Source organism: Falco biarmicus, chromosome Z (genome assembly GCF_023638135.1).
Source record: "Falco biarmicus isolate bFalBia1 chromosome Z, bFalBia1.pri, whole genome shotgun sequence".
In the NCBI taxonomy this organism is placed as follows: Eukaryota; Metazoa; Chordata; class Aves; order Falconiformes; family Falconidae; genus Falco; species Falco biarmicus.
The window spans coordinates 30,082,303-30,096,257 of record NC_079311.1 but is presented as its reverse complement, the minus strand read 5'-3'; the positions used below and the strand labels follow the sequence as shown (position 1 = coordinate 30,096,257).

Sequence of the window (13,955 nt, the reverse complement as noted above, 5' to 3'; positions counted from 1 at the left end):
TTGTGTACGTGTACATCATACATTTATTACTGAACAACTCTCTCAACTCCAAAATTGGGCACAGGGATTAAAAATAAAAATTCATTGCACTACCTAGTAAAGCATTACTAGTAACTCTCATAAAAAATGTACAAATTTTGTTAAAAATTTATCAAGCCTTCAAATGATTTGGTTACAGGTATTTATAATACATTTAAAACTACATGTTAAATGATAAAATAGCGTGTGATTTAAAGAAAACACTTGACAAAATATGATTCCAACAAAACCCCTAAGCTGTCATAATCATTAGCAAATCTGAAACACAAGTAGCAAAATGAGGTAACAATGTACCAAAGAAAAAAAACACAGCTTTTACAAAGGCCCAAAGATAACTCAGTCTAAAATGTGTTTTCTACTATTAAAATAAAAGAGGTTGGTAAATCTCATCCCAGGTATTACATGATATATTAACAGCTGTGAAATCACATTCAAGAGCTTGTACAAAATGGCATACAACAAAAGGCTTTAATGTTTTTTTTTTTTTAAAGAAAGCCACAAAATGAGACATTGGAATTACCTGTAGGCCTTGATATCCACTAAAATGTCAAATTAAATTGACAGTTTATGTAAAAAAAACAGCAGTGCCAATATGATAAAGCAAACATATTACAGGTTTGGATTTTTTGGGGGTGGGGAAGACAGAGCCAGATAATGGCAGAAAGGCAATGAACATAAAAAAGTCTTGCTGAATTCAGGTGCTGCCAGGCACCATGGCAGGCTGTGGAATTACACACAAATGTGCATAACACATGGCAGTTCACAGCTGAACATGAATCCCCCTCCCTTGACAGCCACAACAAAAAGGACTCGGTTGTAGCTTGTCTGAGCTGATTCAGAACATGTGCATGTGTGCTGTTTATACACACTAACCACAGGAAGCAAGTCCACATACATCTGCAAGAGTCCCATGCAAACAAAAGAACCATTCCAGAAGAGATGAGCCATAAGAGTGCAACAATTAATTTCAGGATTTTACCAACTTAGATCCTCCATCTCCAGCTGCATTGCAGAGTTTTCGTGGGGGGGAAAAAGGGACATTACACGTCAAGACTTCTCCAATTTCAGAAAGAGGACTACTTTCCCTTGGTTCAGAAGAATGTGCCTTGTTCATTTGTATTTAGGTTAGATAGAGTACCCTCTTTCATGCCTCAAACTGAATACTGAGCACAGAAATGTTAGTTATGTTTAAATCTGTACATAAGGAACTTTTTCTTTTGCAGTATATAAAAGAGTCTAGGTTTTCTAAGACAAATGTAAGCATATGCTTTTTAAACAACATGGTTTTATTTGTTAAAAAAATAAATCTTATTACATGTAATTTAACCTGCTAGGTGTTATTGTGAAAAGCCTATTCTTTAACTCCACTGAAAAGAGAGGAGAAATTCTAATATTTTGAAGTTGATATAAGAGCGTTTTTATTTATTTAGTGTTCTTAAGTATGGATACGTATGGAAAGACTCACTGGCTTTGAGAACTACTTGCATAACTAAGCAGAGGGAAGAGCATGTGAAACAGGGCAAAATTGTGCTTTTATTTTATCTGCACCAAGAGCTGCGACTGGTCTGTAGATCTTCAAAGGGAAATGCGCATGGAGAACATCTAACACTGTTTGAAATTGTAACTGATACTAAAGCATAGCAGCATACAAAAGCATCAGAAATGATAGAGAACAAACTTAAAGCTGAGGCTGGCAGCAAGTTGCAGCAATATTGCTAACTGCGCCAATTGTGCTGCTGCAACTGAAGTAATGACACTGAATTTAGGAAAATAATTTTGTTGCAAAAAGTGCATCCTTTTAATAACTACAGTATATGAGGACCTAAATATTTTACGAGAACATACTGAAGATGTTAACAGTCTGAATATTATAAATAAAGCTGATTTTTTTTTCAATAGCACAAATAAAAGATTATTCAGAACACTTGAATAGAGGTTATCCCCTTCTATTTCAAAGCACTGTTCTGGGAGGTGTTCCAATTTTCTCCTATAATAGAGTGCTCTGGAAATTTGATTGCAAAAACCAAGGGAGTTCCTTCTTCGTACTACACTCATCATGAAATAATGAAGTAGGCAAGAAGCAGCATCAGGGCAAAAGAATTCTGCAGTTAATGACCAAAACCCACCTTCTCTTGTGATACAACTAAAAAAAAGCAGTTGTTGTTCTCTGAGAAAGTGCTAAAAAATTTATTTTATTCATGAAGTTGCAGGAATAAAATTATAACCTTTTTCAAGTGATTTTAGTTGTATACAAACTCCCTTGTAAATTACAAAGAATGTATGTGATTAAAGCCAATGTTTGTAAGCTAAAAGATTATGTCCTTAGCAAGCAGAATGGCCAAAAATGAAGAGCTGTTGCACAAGACTCTCAGTGTTCTCTCTGCTTCCTTTCATGGAAAAAGCACATAACTGGCAAACCCAGCCAGAAAAATTTAAAAGGAAAACAGAAAAACTTCTGTATTCATATTAGCAATTTAAAATGTTAATATTGCTAAATGTTTTGTGCGATATTGCAACTTTACATTGATAAAATAAAAATCAGCCACTTAAAAACCCAAACTTTGTAACATATGCTAAAACCCCCACCATTACTCATGTATGAACAATCAACGTACTCCTTAGTGGTACACATTTAAAGCCTCCAATGAAGGAGAAGCATAACAGCTGTTTGAATAGTAGGCGGAAAGGTCTTTATACCTCTAAGTATATTGGGGAGGAAATACTAAATGTCTGTAATTGCTGCACCCACCGCATTCAGTGTGCAACTGCAAACACAAGGAAAGGAACCAGTGTACAGTACTAGTACTGTTTAAATAACACACAAGATTATACATTGCAGCATAATTATTACTACACACATACGTTCTCAGTACATGCTGGTATATAGGTTCTCAAACACACATGCACACTCAGTCACAAGCACACTTCACGCATCCTCTCACAAGCAAACACACATTCATACCTTTCGTTCCCACTCACAGTATCTGAAGGCTCTATATAAGGTAGATTGCTATATTGTTTGGAGCTACCACTGGTTTCTTTTTTTTTCCTTTTTCTTTTATATAAAAGCACATGCTAAAAGATCACGTCCACAGTAATCTCGCAGCAACACTCGGAATGATCACACAAAAACCAGGGAATGTTAGTGCACACACAAAATTAAGCTAAAAAAAAAAATAAAATAATCATTCTTTGGAGTTCCAATCACGCTGTTAGTATAACAATCCCATAACTGTGAAGACTAGTTATAAGCTTTATAATTGATTAAGTCACACAGTGCAAAGTAAGGTCCATTGACCCTTTTGTGTAAAGGGTAGGCTGGAAGTCACATGGGTAAGTTCGATAGATAGTTCATAGATACATGTGACCAGAAACACCCAAACCAGGTTTGTGCTCTTAGATTGGTCATTCTGAATCACGATGCACTTCCGAAGCATCAGCTCTACAAATTGGGCAGGTACGATTTGCCTGTAAAACCAGAAACAAAAGCAGGTTTACTGTACTGACAAATACATCGTTAAGGTAATGTTACGATGACACTGACATCTGTGAGTACTGAAAAGCAATTCAAGAATACTCAAAACAAGAGCAGACTGTGTGCTTACACCTTTTTTTTTTTTTGTTTGTTTTGTTACGTAGCATGGTGTAGTAAGTTTGTCCATTCAAAGTTATGTTTACAAAAAATAATAATTGAGCCTTTTATCTTTAAAGCAAAATGGCAAACTAGGCTTTATCTAGGTGATGGTGATTTTATTAATGCAGATTCATAATTATATTGCAATCAGATGGATGCAATTAAGAAGCTGCACTGTGTGCTACAGAGAACTCCCCCAAAACCAGACTAGCAACCTTGGGCTGTAAATAAATGTCCTATATGAGGATGTTGTATTGTCACAAGCTCTAGTGAACATGGATCACGTCCCTTCATACTCTGTTTATTCTGTTATTCTCACAGAAACCCATCACAAAGACTTAGTGAAAGCTAAGCAGAAAGCTGAAAGCAGAACAGTGAAAAAGGGAAGTGGTTTTAGTAAAGAGAAACAGAAGGGGAAAAAAAGACAACCTGATGAACAGGTATTCAAGCAACAGACACAAGCAGACCTAAATTTAGCCCTGCAGTAAAGCACTCACTCAAAGTATGTCCTATGACCCTTACTTTTATAGCTTCCTTAAAAAGGTAAGATAGGTGAGGAGTAACATTCCTTAAGCTACTGGGAAAGCATTTCTGCCTTCTTATTCCCCTTTTCAAATAAAGGCTAATTTCATTTTGGCAATTGATGAGAAAAAGCCCCAAACAAACATGTAACATCTATGATAAAACATTCCTTTGCAAATGTTTTGCATTTGTGAGTGAAGAGAACTTGTCCCTGCCCAAATTCTGTATTTCATGTTTCAAAATTGCAGGACCAACCACTTCCAACTCCAAATTTTCCTAAGGTACCCAAATTTTTCAACGAAAATACAAGTCAGAGCATCAAGAAATGTGGCTCTGCAGGCCAGAGTTCAGAAATCATTGCCACAGATTTCAAATCCAAACGATGCCAATGAATGTAACATGTTACTACTGAAAAACACTATTTAGTAATGCAAGTTAAAATGACGGTATATTTTTTCTGTTCACTACTACTATCATACTGTTTTATAGTTTATACTGTAGTTATTATTGCTTTATAGTTTTTGTAAAGCATGGACTGGAGTATCAACAAGAAAAATTATTTCTTGCTCTCTCACTAGCAGTTTTGAAATTACTTGAGGACAGTGTCATTACTTGGTCACTACACTGCATTTGCATTATTCTAGATATAGTTCAGCTAATATGAATTTTAAAATAAAAAGGCATGTTCTTTAAAGTTCAATGGATTAATGAATCAAAAGATATTCACTCAGATAAATAACGAGGCATCTACCATTTGTAGCATGAAACAGATGATTCAGTGGGAGTAATTTCCTGATAGGAATTGCAGAAATAAATCCACTATGCCAGGATAAACTCAGTATTCATGCGCACTGCCGCAGTGCTTTTTAGGTAACTTTTCAAGATCCTACATGTACATCTGTTTCAAATTTAGTTGTATTCTTGTGCCTTTCATAAAATTAATTCCCCCTTCTTGGCATTTAATGTGATTCTTCAGTGTGAAAAAAGGACTAAGGTGGACATAATACTGACCTTCTAACCAGCCAATCTTTCAGGCAAACTTAACGTCTGTACTGTAAGGACAGCAATCTACCCAATTAACTGATTATTCTTTTTTTAATATTGGATAGACATTTATATCTGAACTGAACTGCATTTAGAACAACGGTCCTGAAGGGCTTCTAGAATCCTCTAAAAAACATTGCGCTACTACGGTGTTAGTCCATCAGAACCAAGTTAAACTATAGTTAGTCTTTTCTCATGCATAATACAGCATTTCCTGTCAGAACGTTAAATATAAAGGCAAGTTGTCCTTGTTACTGGTTCTAAACCCTAGGGGTGAAGACAGCTGGGTTTTCAAGCTGTCTTTTGGAATGACAGGTAACTCTTACTTTACAAAAGAGCAGGATTCTCATGGATTCATATTTGACTAAGGGATTGAGGATATTAAGAAGTAATCAAATACTGTGAAATGAGTTAACAATACTACAAAAAGCAGAAAGATAACCTCTCTTTTTTTAAATTTTGCTTTGTCCACTGTATTATATCTCTCAACAAGTCTTTAACCATGCTTAACCATGGAATTATACATTAAAGTGAGGAACCTAATGCACTGTAAAATAACATTTCCTCTCAGTTGCTCACACTACCTGAAAAGGTGGTACTATCCATAGCGTTATACCAGCTGGGCAGCTCAAACCTCTCATGCATAGAAAAGCCACAAAACTTTCTTATATACCTTTCTTTTGCCCCATCGTCACCAACAAGCAGTGAAATAAGGATTTTTATTTCTTTTTGAATAATCAGATTAGATCACTAACCTTCCACTAACACATGGTGAAACTTAAAAGAACCAACCTGACTCCCTAATTCTGTAACTAGTTCTAGAAATTCTAGAGAGCAAATACTTTCCTCAAAGAGGCAACATTAAATCAGTAAAACATGGGGAAAACCTGGTATTTTTTTTGGGTTTTTTTTTTTACCTTGTGGAAAAAAGTTACAAGTACTGAAAGCTACAATTTTTACCTCCCCTTGCAGAATTTATCAACATGTTGTTGGCTGGATGGTGTAAATTACGTGGATGTGGACATGTCTACACTATCAACATATAAAACAAGTTGTCAAATACATAAAGAAGCAAAAAAATTATAGCTTAAAAATATATTCCGGTTATCCTCACATCTAGATGTTTGCTGCTTAACTCTGAGTTTAGACAGAGGCTGTAACTAAAATAGGCTGGTCTTACAGGTAATTTGCTATAGTTTGCAAAGAAAAATAATCTTTATTTCCATACACCCATTTTCATACCAGTGTAACTAAACCCACATGGTGTAAATATATTGCCTTAGCAATCCTATACCATGATGCTTTAACCTTGTCTAACATTTTGCATCCAGCTCTGGAATACATGATGTCAATACAAGCAGTTCTAGGTGGCTATAACTGCACCCCCCTTAGGTTTACACTGTGTACCTTTCACCTCATTCCCCCGCCCAGCTGACACTCTTGTGCTCACAGAGTTTATCTGTGGTAAGACAACCTTTAGGAAATAACACACTTGGAGAGGTTAGAAAATACACAGCTTCTAAGCTGGGACAGAAACACCAGAAAAAAGCAGTTTCACCACTACTACAGTATATGTACAACTATGAAAATAAAGACTCAACTAAATATGTTTTTTTTCCCTTTGCTGTCCTGAATGTGATTGCCATTCATTACCAGTTGACTAAATCTAACTGTTAAACTGCATACCAAGTCCCAAAACAGCTTAACTCAACATACTTGTCTGACTCTTGAAACAAGTATTAGGTAAGAAAGAATGTGAGAACAGGACAAGCATGCATGATACTTCCCCTGGTATATTCCTCTAACTTCAGGCAATCCGTAGATCAGGGACTTTATTAATCAGAATGGGATTTTTTGCATTAATGGCCTGGAAGGAGCTGTCGTTTGTAAAATCTATATAATCAGTTTAACCTACATAGACCTATAGCATCCACCATCTCACAGGCCAATGTCACATGTGTCTTAGATCTTTTTTGATAAAATGGAGTGAATACCATCCCTGGGTACCCTGTCCACACCACAAATGACTTACCAAGTTTCATGCAACAAAAAGATTTGACAAATCCAGAGTGTACATTCCTCGAGAGGAGTAGGGGGACACACTGGAGAATACCACTTGAATATATATAATCTACAGCATACATCTAGCATAAATATATTGATAATACTATGGGGTGTGTGGCGGTGTGTGTGGGGTGGGGTGTGGGTGTGGGGTGTGTGTGTAAGTGGCTTTTTAATGTGATAACAACAAAACTAGATGTTTACATTCCCCTTGCTGTTTCTCAGTGTGTATATGGATTTAGGTACTGAAGGACACCAGTTCTACTGAAAGTTATGAGCACTGTTGTGGAAACGTTTACACTGGCCTTAGATTCTGTGGAAGCCTTAGACTACCGTGGGTACTGTAGCCCAAGAGCAATTTCATATCTCAGTTTTTATTCTCATTATTCTTGATACCTTGTTATCAAAAATAATTATACCAATTTAAACTTGATTTTTTGATTCTCTGCCCTGAATATTTCAGTGTATGCCCAAGATCTTAATTTTCTTGCTTTTATGAAGCCATAAAGGCAAGGGGTTTCGATTTATTTCTTGGAAACAACAGACACCATCTGTAATTCTCTAGGGACTATACCCTGTATTAACACAGGATAACTGCAGCTTCCAGTGTTCCACACAACAGTCTACATAGAGATTAAATGAAAGCTGAACAAAGCTGAGACAGGATGGGGATCAATACCTTGTTGGCAGTAGACCTGGCTAATGCAGCTTGTAGAGATACCTATGTATCATCATCTACTTATTTCTATTTCCTGCTCTTCATACCTTCTCTACTGCTATTTTCTCTGTCCTCTTACTGGGCTGCCCTGATTCTAGATCCTTTCTTTTCTGCTCAAATTCTCTTGGAAGGGTATATCATAATTTTGTGAAACTAATATTTTCTGTTTCTATATACTAAAATATCTCTCTCTCTCTGCATAGGCATGTATGTATACACATAACGTATTTTATTTGCCATGGAACCTAACATTAATAGCAAGGTAGGGAGGAAGGTATTAGTACTCATTCTTGCTATGCAGAATATGTAAAACAGTTAAAACCACCATCACCACAGAAACTCTTAATTCATACTTCCTATATTATTATGTTACTTTTCTGTTTCCAAGTCTCCTTCAATTTCACATATTAATTGAATGCACAGTCATTGTTTTGTGCAAATGGAAAACACAGTAATATCTGTCAATGAAAAGAGTTCTCTCTGTATTAATTTTTCCTTCTGCCAAAGACTACAAAGAAACATCTTTCATCAGCTATTAGAAAAATACTGTAAGTAGGCAGTACTTCCACTCCATTGGCATTTCTAGCCTAAATATTAGAAACATGAAACAAGATAAAATGAAGTGGAACAGCAAAATACCCCCACCCCCTCCCACCAAACTACATAAAGAATTCCCTATGAGACAGGATTATTTTTAATTTAATTTTTACCTTCAGCCATTTATCAACACACTTGGCATGGAACTCATGGTTACAAGGTAAGACTCTAAGTAGCTGCCTGGTCTCAAAATCACACATGCACACCACACACCTAAAAAAAGACAACAAAATTCAAATGTATCTGCTATGTAAGAACAACAAATACACATTCCATACAAAACCTTACAGATACAACTGTAACATGGTAGCTCTTTTACTCCTTGGGTAGCTACAGTTATTTTTATCTGTGGTTGAAGGTGTGTACTGTGACAAACTGAGAAGACCTTTTGTGTCAGGGTTTTTTTTTTTTGGTGTACTTTCAAATCGCAAATCAGCAAGGGCTTCTGTTCACAGGAGTTCACAGACCCAACCAACAGAAGACATTTAATCAAAATCAAAAATGGTGGAGGTAAGAAACTATGAATTTCACTCCCTACTAGTAAGTCACTCACTGAAGGTCACTGAAACTGGAATATCAGAGAAAAACCCTTACACTGAAGTTCAAACATTAGACAGCATTTGGTACTTAAGTCACTTTAAGCACCTTCCTATCTATACCGCCCCTTCCACTTGGTTGTGCAGAACTTTCAAACACAGGAAGTTAAGGGGTTTTTAAAATAATGTGCACTCTTAAACCACTGACCAAGCTCTACTAGGAGCACCTGAAACTTCAACACTTGCTAAATTTTAACACAAGCTAAATTACAAGTTCACAATGCCACTTCAACGCCTAGTATGCTGAACAAATCCTAGAACACCCTTCTTCCATTTTGGCTTTTTAAACGCTGAGAAACTAAACTGAAAGATAGCTAAATGACGTGACACTAAACAGGTTTTAAAGTAAGGATAAATAGTATTTGATCTGGAAAGAAACCCAAGGAAAAAAAAAAGAAAATTAAATTGTTTAAAGCCCTTCTGGCCTAGCTAAGGCTGCAAGTTAAAAGAAATGAAAATACAGTCACCTAAATTATGGGCCTTTGAAAAGAGACCAATGTACTTACAATGTCTGTTCTGACTGGTGGTTGTTTGGATTGAACCTGTAGGATGGAAGCTGTTCAATGTCCGCCTTTGTCAGTCCTCGTGGTTTGGCTTCTCCCAGACGTTCTGCCAAATTCAGCAGTGCCTGCAAAACATGGAAACTGGACATTTAGAAATTCACTGCTCAAAGAGGCCCTGGTTCCGTTAGAGGTGGGGCTTCCATTACACCTCACCACCCCAGCTGGAAGCACAAAACACCCTTCAATTAAGAAATGTTTAGAACCTTAGTTAAACCCCTTTCAACACAAGCCCCATGGAAAGTCTTTCAGAGTTCAGCCATCCTTCTAATTATGCAAAATGTTCTCTTTGTGATTTCAAAACCTCCAGGACCCAACTTCCAATCAGTCCTGTGGCTGCATGCACAGCTTGGTAAGTATTTTGTTTCTGAAGAATCCTTTCACCCTGCTATGAAATTAATAGTGCTGGTAACCACAAAAAATCGTCAACAGATTTGCTTTCTAACAATATGTGAGTCTGGTCTTGTGAGAGAAACCAAGAATTTAATGGGACAGGTTCCGATTCCCACTCCACGTCTTGGGCTAGCTGACTTGAAATACGGAGATTTTATCCTCAGTCTGGAAAACAAATACATACCATCAAACTGTAAGCACTTTTTTTTTTGCTAATTTTTATGTTAATTTTCTGTAAGCCAAGCATTGCAACTAAAAGCCTCTCATGTAAATAACTTACACTGTCACATATGTAATACACTGTCACATATGTAACTTACACTCCTTCACAAGGGAGTATCACTATAAATGTCATAGAGAATCAAGGCATAGCTGCAAATGGTACCGATTACAAGAGATTTCTAGTATTGTCAAAGCTAGGGTTCAAATTCTCAGAAATAAGACGATGCTTCTTCTGAACTAGCACAGAAATCATTACAGAAGTTCTCACTGTTAAACTGAAAATGTGCAACTATACAGAGCTCTTAAGCAGAGCACAGGCAGAGGTGCAAAAGTAAACGTTGATGATGACTGTCTGAAGAGAAATCAAATGGAATCCATTAGTCTCAGAACCAGTAAAGACACAACAGCTAGAACTGCCCCGTAATTATCAAGGATATTTAAGAGGGTTCTACATCTATAGATGTGAATTACTGTACCCTCCAGAGGGCCAAGAAGAAAAGGCAGTAAGGCAGTTTTATAAACAATACATTTAGACTAATTATTCCTATGAAATTAACACTATCCTGCAAAGTTATGCACATATAACCAGTAACTTACTCTGTTCTTTTGAAAGCGCTTAATTTGTTTGATATTTAAAATCAATTAAATTCAAAAGGAGAAGAGTTAACATGTAGAATATAAAAGCAGAACAATCTAGTGATTACTAGCCTAGGATTCTAGGAAAAAGCAACAGACAATAAAGCTAAGCACTTCTAATATCCAGCGTTGCAAAAAAAATCTACAAGAATTGTTTCTGGATTCTGTCTTCACAGTCATTACATTTATTTGAGAGCCAAAAGCAGGATTAAAAGCAAAATATAATAAAATTTTATCTTTTGCTTGAGCTAACATCTGTTCTTTAAAGGTAGTTGTAGTTCACACACCAACCTCATAGTTTTCTACCTCTCCATCTTCCACATCCAACTCAAAGCTGAAAGCTGGTCCAACTGCAGGTGGCACTGGGAGCATTGATCTACCACGAGAGCAAACAATGATAAGGTTCAGCATCTTGCTGAAGGAAAGCACAGAAACATCTGGCAGAGGTAAAGTTACCTTACTGACCCCTCTCAAATCAACAAGTTGTCAGAACTGGTAAAAATGTTAAGTCTGGAGTCAAGAATAGACATTTGAAGTGAAAGAGTCAAAGGAAAAAGCTACTTTTGCCACTTTTTTATATTGGCAGTGCTGCCTTTTGCACGCATGTCTCAAATGATACTTCCAACCAGGCTCAGCACTATTACAAAAACGAATCTCTTGATTACCATAGATTATGGAGAGCTAAAATTGACAATGAATTGACATTCTGGTTTTAAATATGTTTTACTTCTTTAAGGGGATAAAATATCAACAAAGAAAAGGAACCCTAAGTTCTTTTAGCTCTCAAATACAAAAGTCTTGAAACTTTTGCTAAGTCTAAAACACATAATGAAGATATGCCACTGGACCAACTTCCATACTGAAGGCAAGCACAAACTCACTTTCTCACATACTGTGATGCTGGTTAAAGCAGAATCTCCTCAGACAGAGAGAGAAGAGAGATGTTTTTCTGTTTCTATATTCAACAAGTGTTTTTAACCCCCCCCACAAGATAGTACTATGAGTCCAAACTTTATGCACATTGAAATCACAAATTGAGAGTACTAATATGTACTAAAATTCTACTGAGGTCATCAGGAATTACTGTGCCACATTGTGTCCTCAATGGACAGGCAAGAAGCTATGACATTATTCTGACTGTAAGATGCAAAGTTGAACAACTTCAATGGATCAGATATCTGGTGCCACTTCCATGCCACGTCTGAAATTGCACAGAGAGAAACTACAGAACTGGTGTCAGTGTCTCCTTGTCAATGTCACATTCGCCCCCAGAAAATAATTTCTGTTTTCCAATCATTTTGTATGTATTTCCAAAACAGATCATAGAAGAGTAATAAATCTCATGTCATATACCCAAACACCCCTACAGAGAGTCTACCATAGCACACTACAGATAATTCCTGAACATTACTTGTCCCACATCTTTTCCAGAAACAGCTAATCAGAGGCAGAACAGAAATTCAACAGCTGTAACAGATTAGCAGTTCAGCCAATAAAGAGTAACACATCATGAGTAACACATCACAGAGAGCTCCCACCTTTGTGCTTCATAATTAAGAACAAAACCAAATGAATTTATTCCGTAAGTGAAGACTCCTAGGACTTTATCCTACAGTGTAACCATGCCTCTGTAAGAGTATCAAAGAACCAAGTTTTAAAATTTGTTGAAGATTTTACAAAGAGTTCAGAAACAAGAGGCTACTGTGCCTCAAAACACCTACAAAACTACATTGGACAAAATTGTTCACTTACATTTTTCCTTGCTCAGGGGTGTCTGTTATTCAAAATAGGCTGAAAAATTTACACAGAAATGGAAGTTTTCCTCCTCTCTGGGAGAGCTGAACTATGTCTGTTCTGTGGTAGAGTCCAACCATTAAAAGTGCCAAGACTCTTGTTGAAAGTCATGTGACTTCAATAGCCTAGATGGAAGCAAATGTACTTTGAACTTACAGCACATAAGGTAATAGGCTGGGATGGTAAGGGTGTGGTGGTATTGGCTGCTGTGATCGGTATCTGCTGCGCCCTGTGAGTCTTCGAGGCATAAAAGGTGGGTAAGGCTGCAAGAAAGAAGAAAATAAGCTTCAACTGGAACTTGTGGAACTGGAACTTATGTCCAGTTCTGGGGTCCTCAGCACCAAGACAGACATGGACATACTGGAGAGAGTCCAACGAAGGGCCACTAAGATGGGACTGGAAGCATCTCACGTATGAGGAAAGGCTGAGCAAGCTGGGACTGTTCAGTCTGGAGAAGAGAAGGCTCAGGGGGGATCTTATCAGTGTATATAAATACCCGAAGGGAGGGTGCAAAGAAGACGGAGCCAGGCTCTTTTCAGTGGTGCCCAGTGACAAGACCAGAGGCAATGGGCACAAACTGAAACACAGGAGGCTCCGTCTGAACATCAGGAAACACTTCTTTACTCTGTAAGGGTGACTGAGCACTGACACAGGTTGCCCAGAGAAGTGGCAGAGTCTCCATCCTTGGAGATCTCAAAAGCTGACTGGACATGGTCCTGGGCAACCGGCTTTAGGTGGCCCTGCTTGAGCAGGGGGGTTGGACCAGATGACCTCCCTTCCAACCTCATCCAGTCTGTGATTCAACATTTTTTTTCTTAAGAATAAAATAAAATTAAATCTGAATATTGAAATCCACTTTCAATAAAACATTAAAAAAAAAATCCAGCCTCTGCTCAAATCCAAAAGGACTTCAGCCTCAATTTGAAACAACTCCCACCAATAACACACAATCATACCATTCCACGTGAAAATGTGGTAACACACAACAGAAATCCTCGCAAGCTCTTGTGTGCTTAGTCTACATGCAGGCTGGTTTGGGAAACAGGACTTGAACTGTTGACTCTCTTGTGAATACAAAAGCCCAGGCTTTAAGCCAGGAGCTATTATGCAGGTTTGTGCACAAGTGGCTGAGTAAAGAA

General features: G+C 37.2%; 1 protein-coding gene across 2 annotated transcripts in view; it reads right to left on the bottom strand.

The window, feature by feature from the left end:
* RNF38 (ring finger protein 38) overlaps nucleotides 1-13,955 on the bottom strand; it is a 112,151-nt gene continuing 98,196 nt past the window's right edge. For both annotated transcript variants that reach the window (XM_056325461.1, XM_056325462.1), the window contains 5 exons: nucleotides 12,973-13,079; nucleotides 11,314-11,398; nucleotides 9,718-9,839; nucleotides 8,729-8,828; nucleotides 1-3,507 (listed from right to left, as the gene is read on the bottom strand). In XM_056325461.1, coding sequence (XP_056181436.1) covers nucleotides 3,445-3,507; nucleotides 8,729-8,828; nucleotides 9,718-9,839; nucleotides 11,314-11,398; nucleotides 12,973-13,079 — 477 coding nt within the window. In that variant the 3' untranslated portion in view covers nucleotides 1-3,444. The remainder of the gene's footprint in view (nucleotides 3,508-8,728; nucleotides 8,829-9,717; nucleotides 9,840-11,313; nucleotides 11,399-12,972; nucleotides 13,080-13,955) is intronic.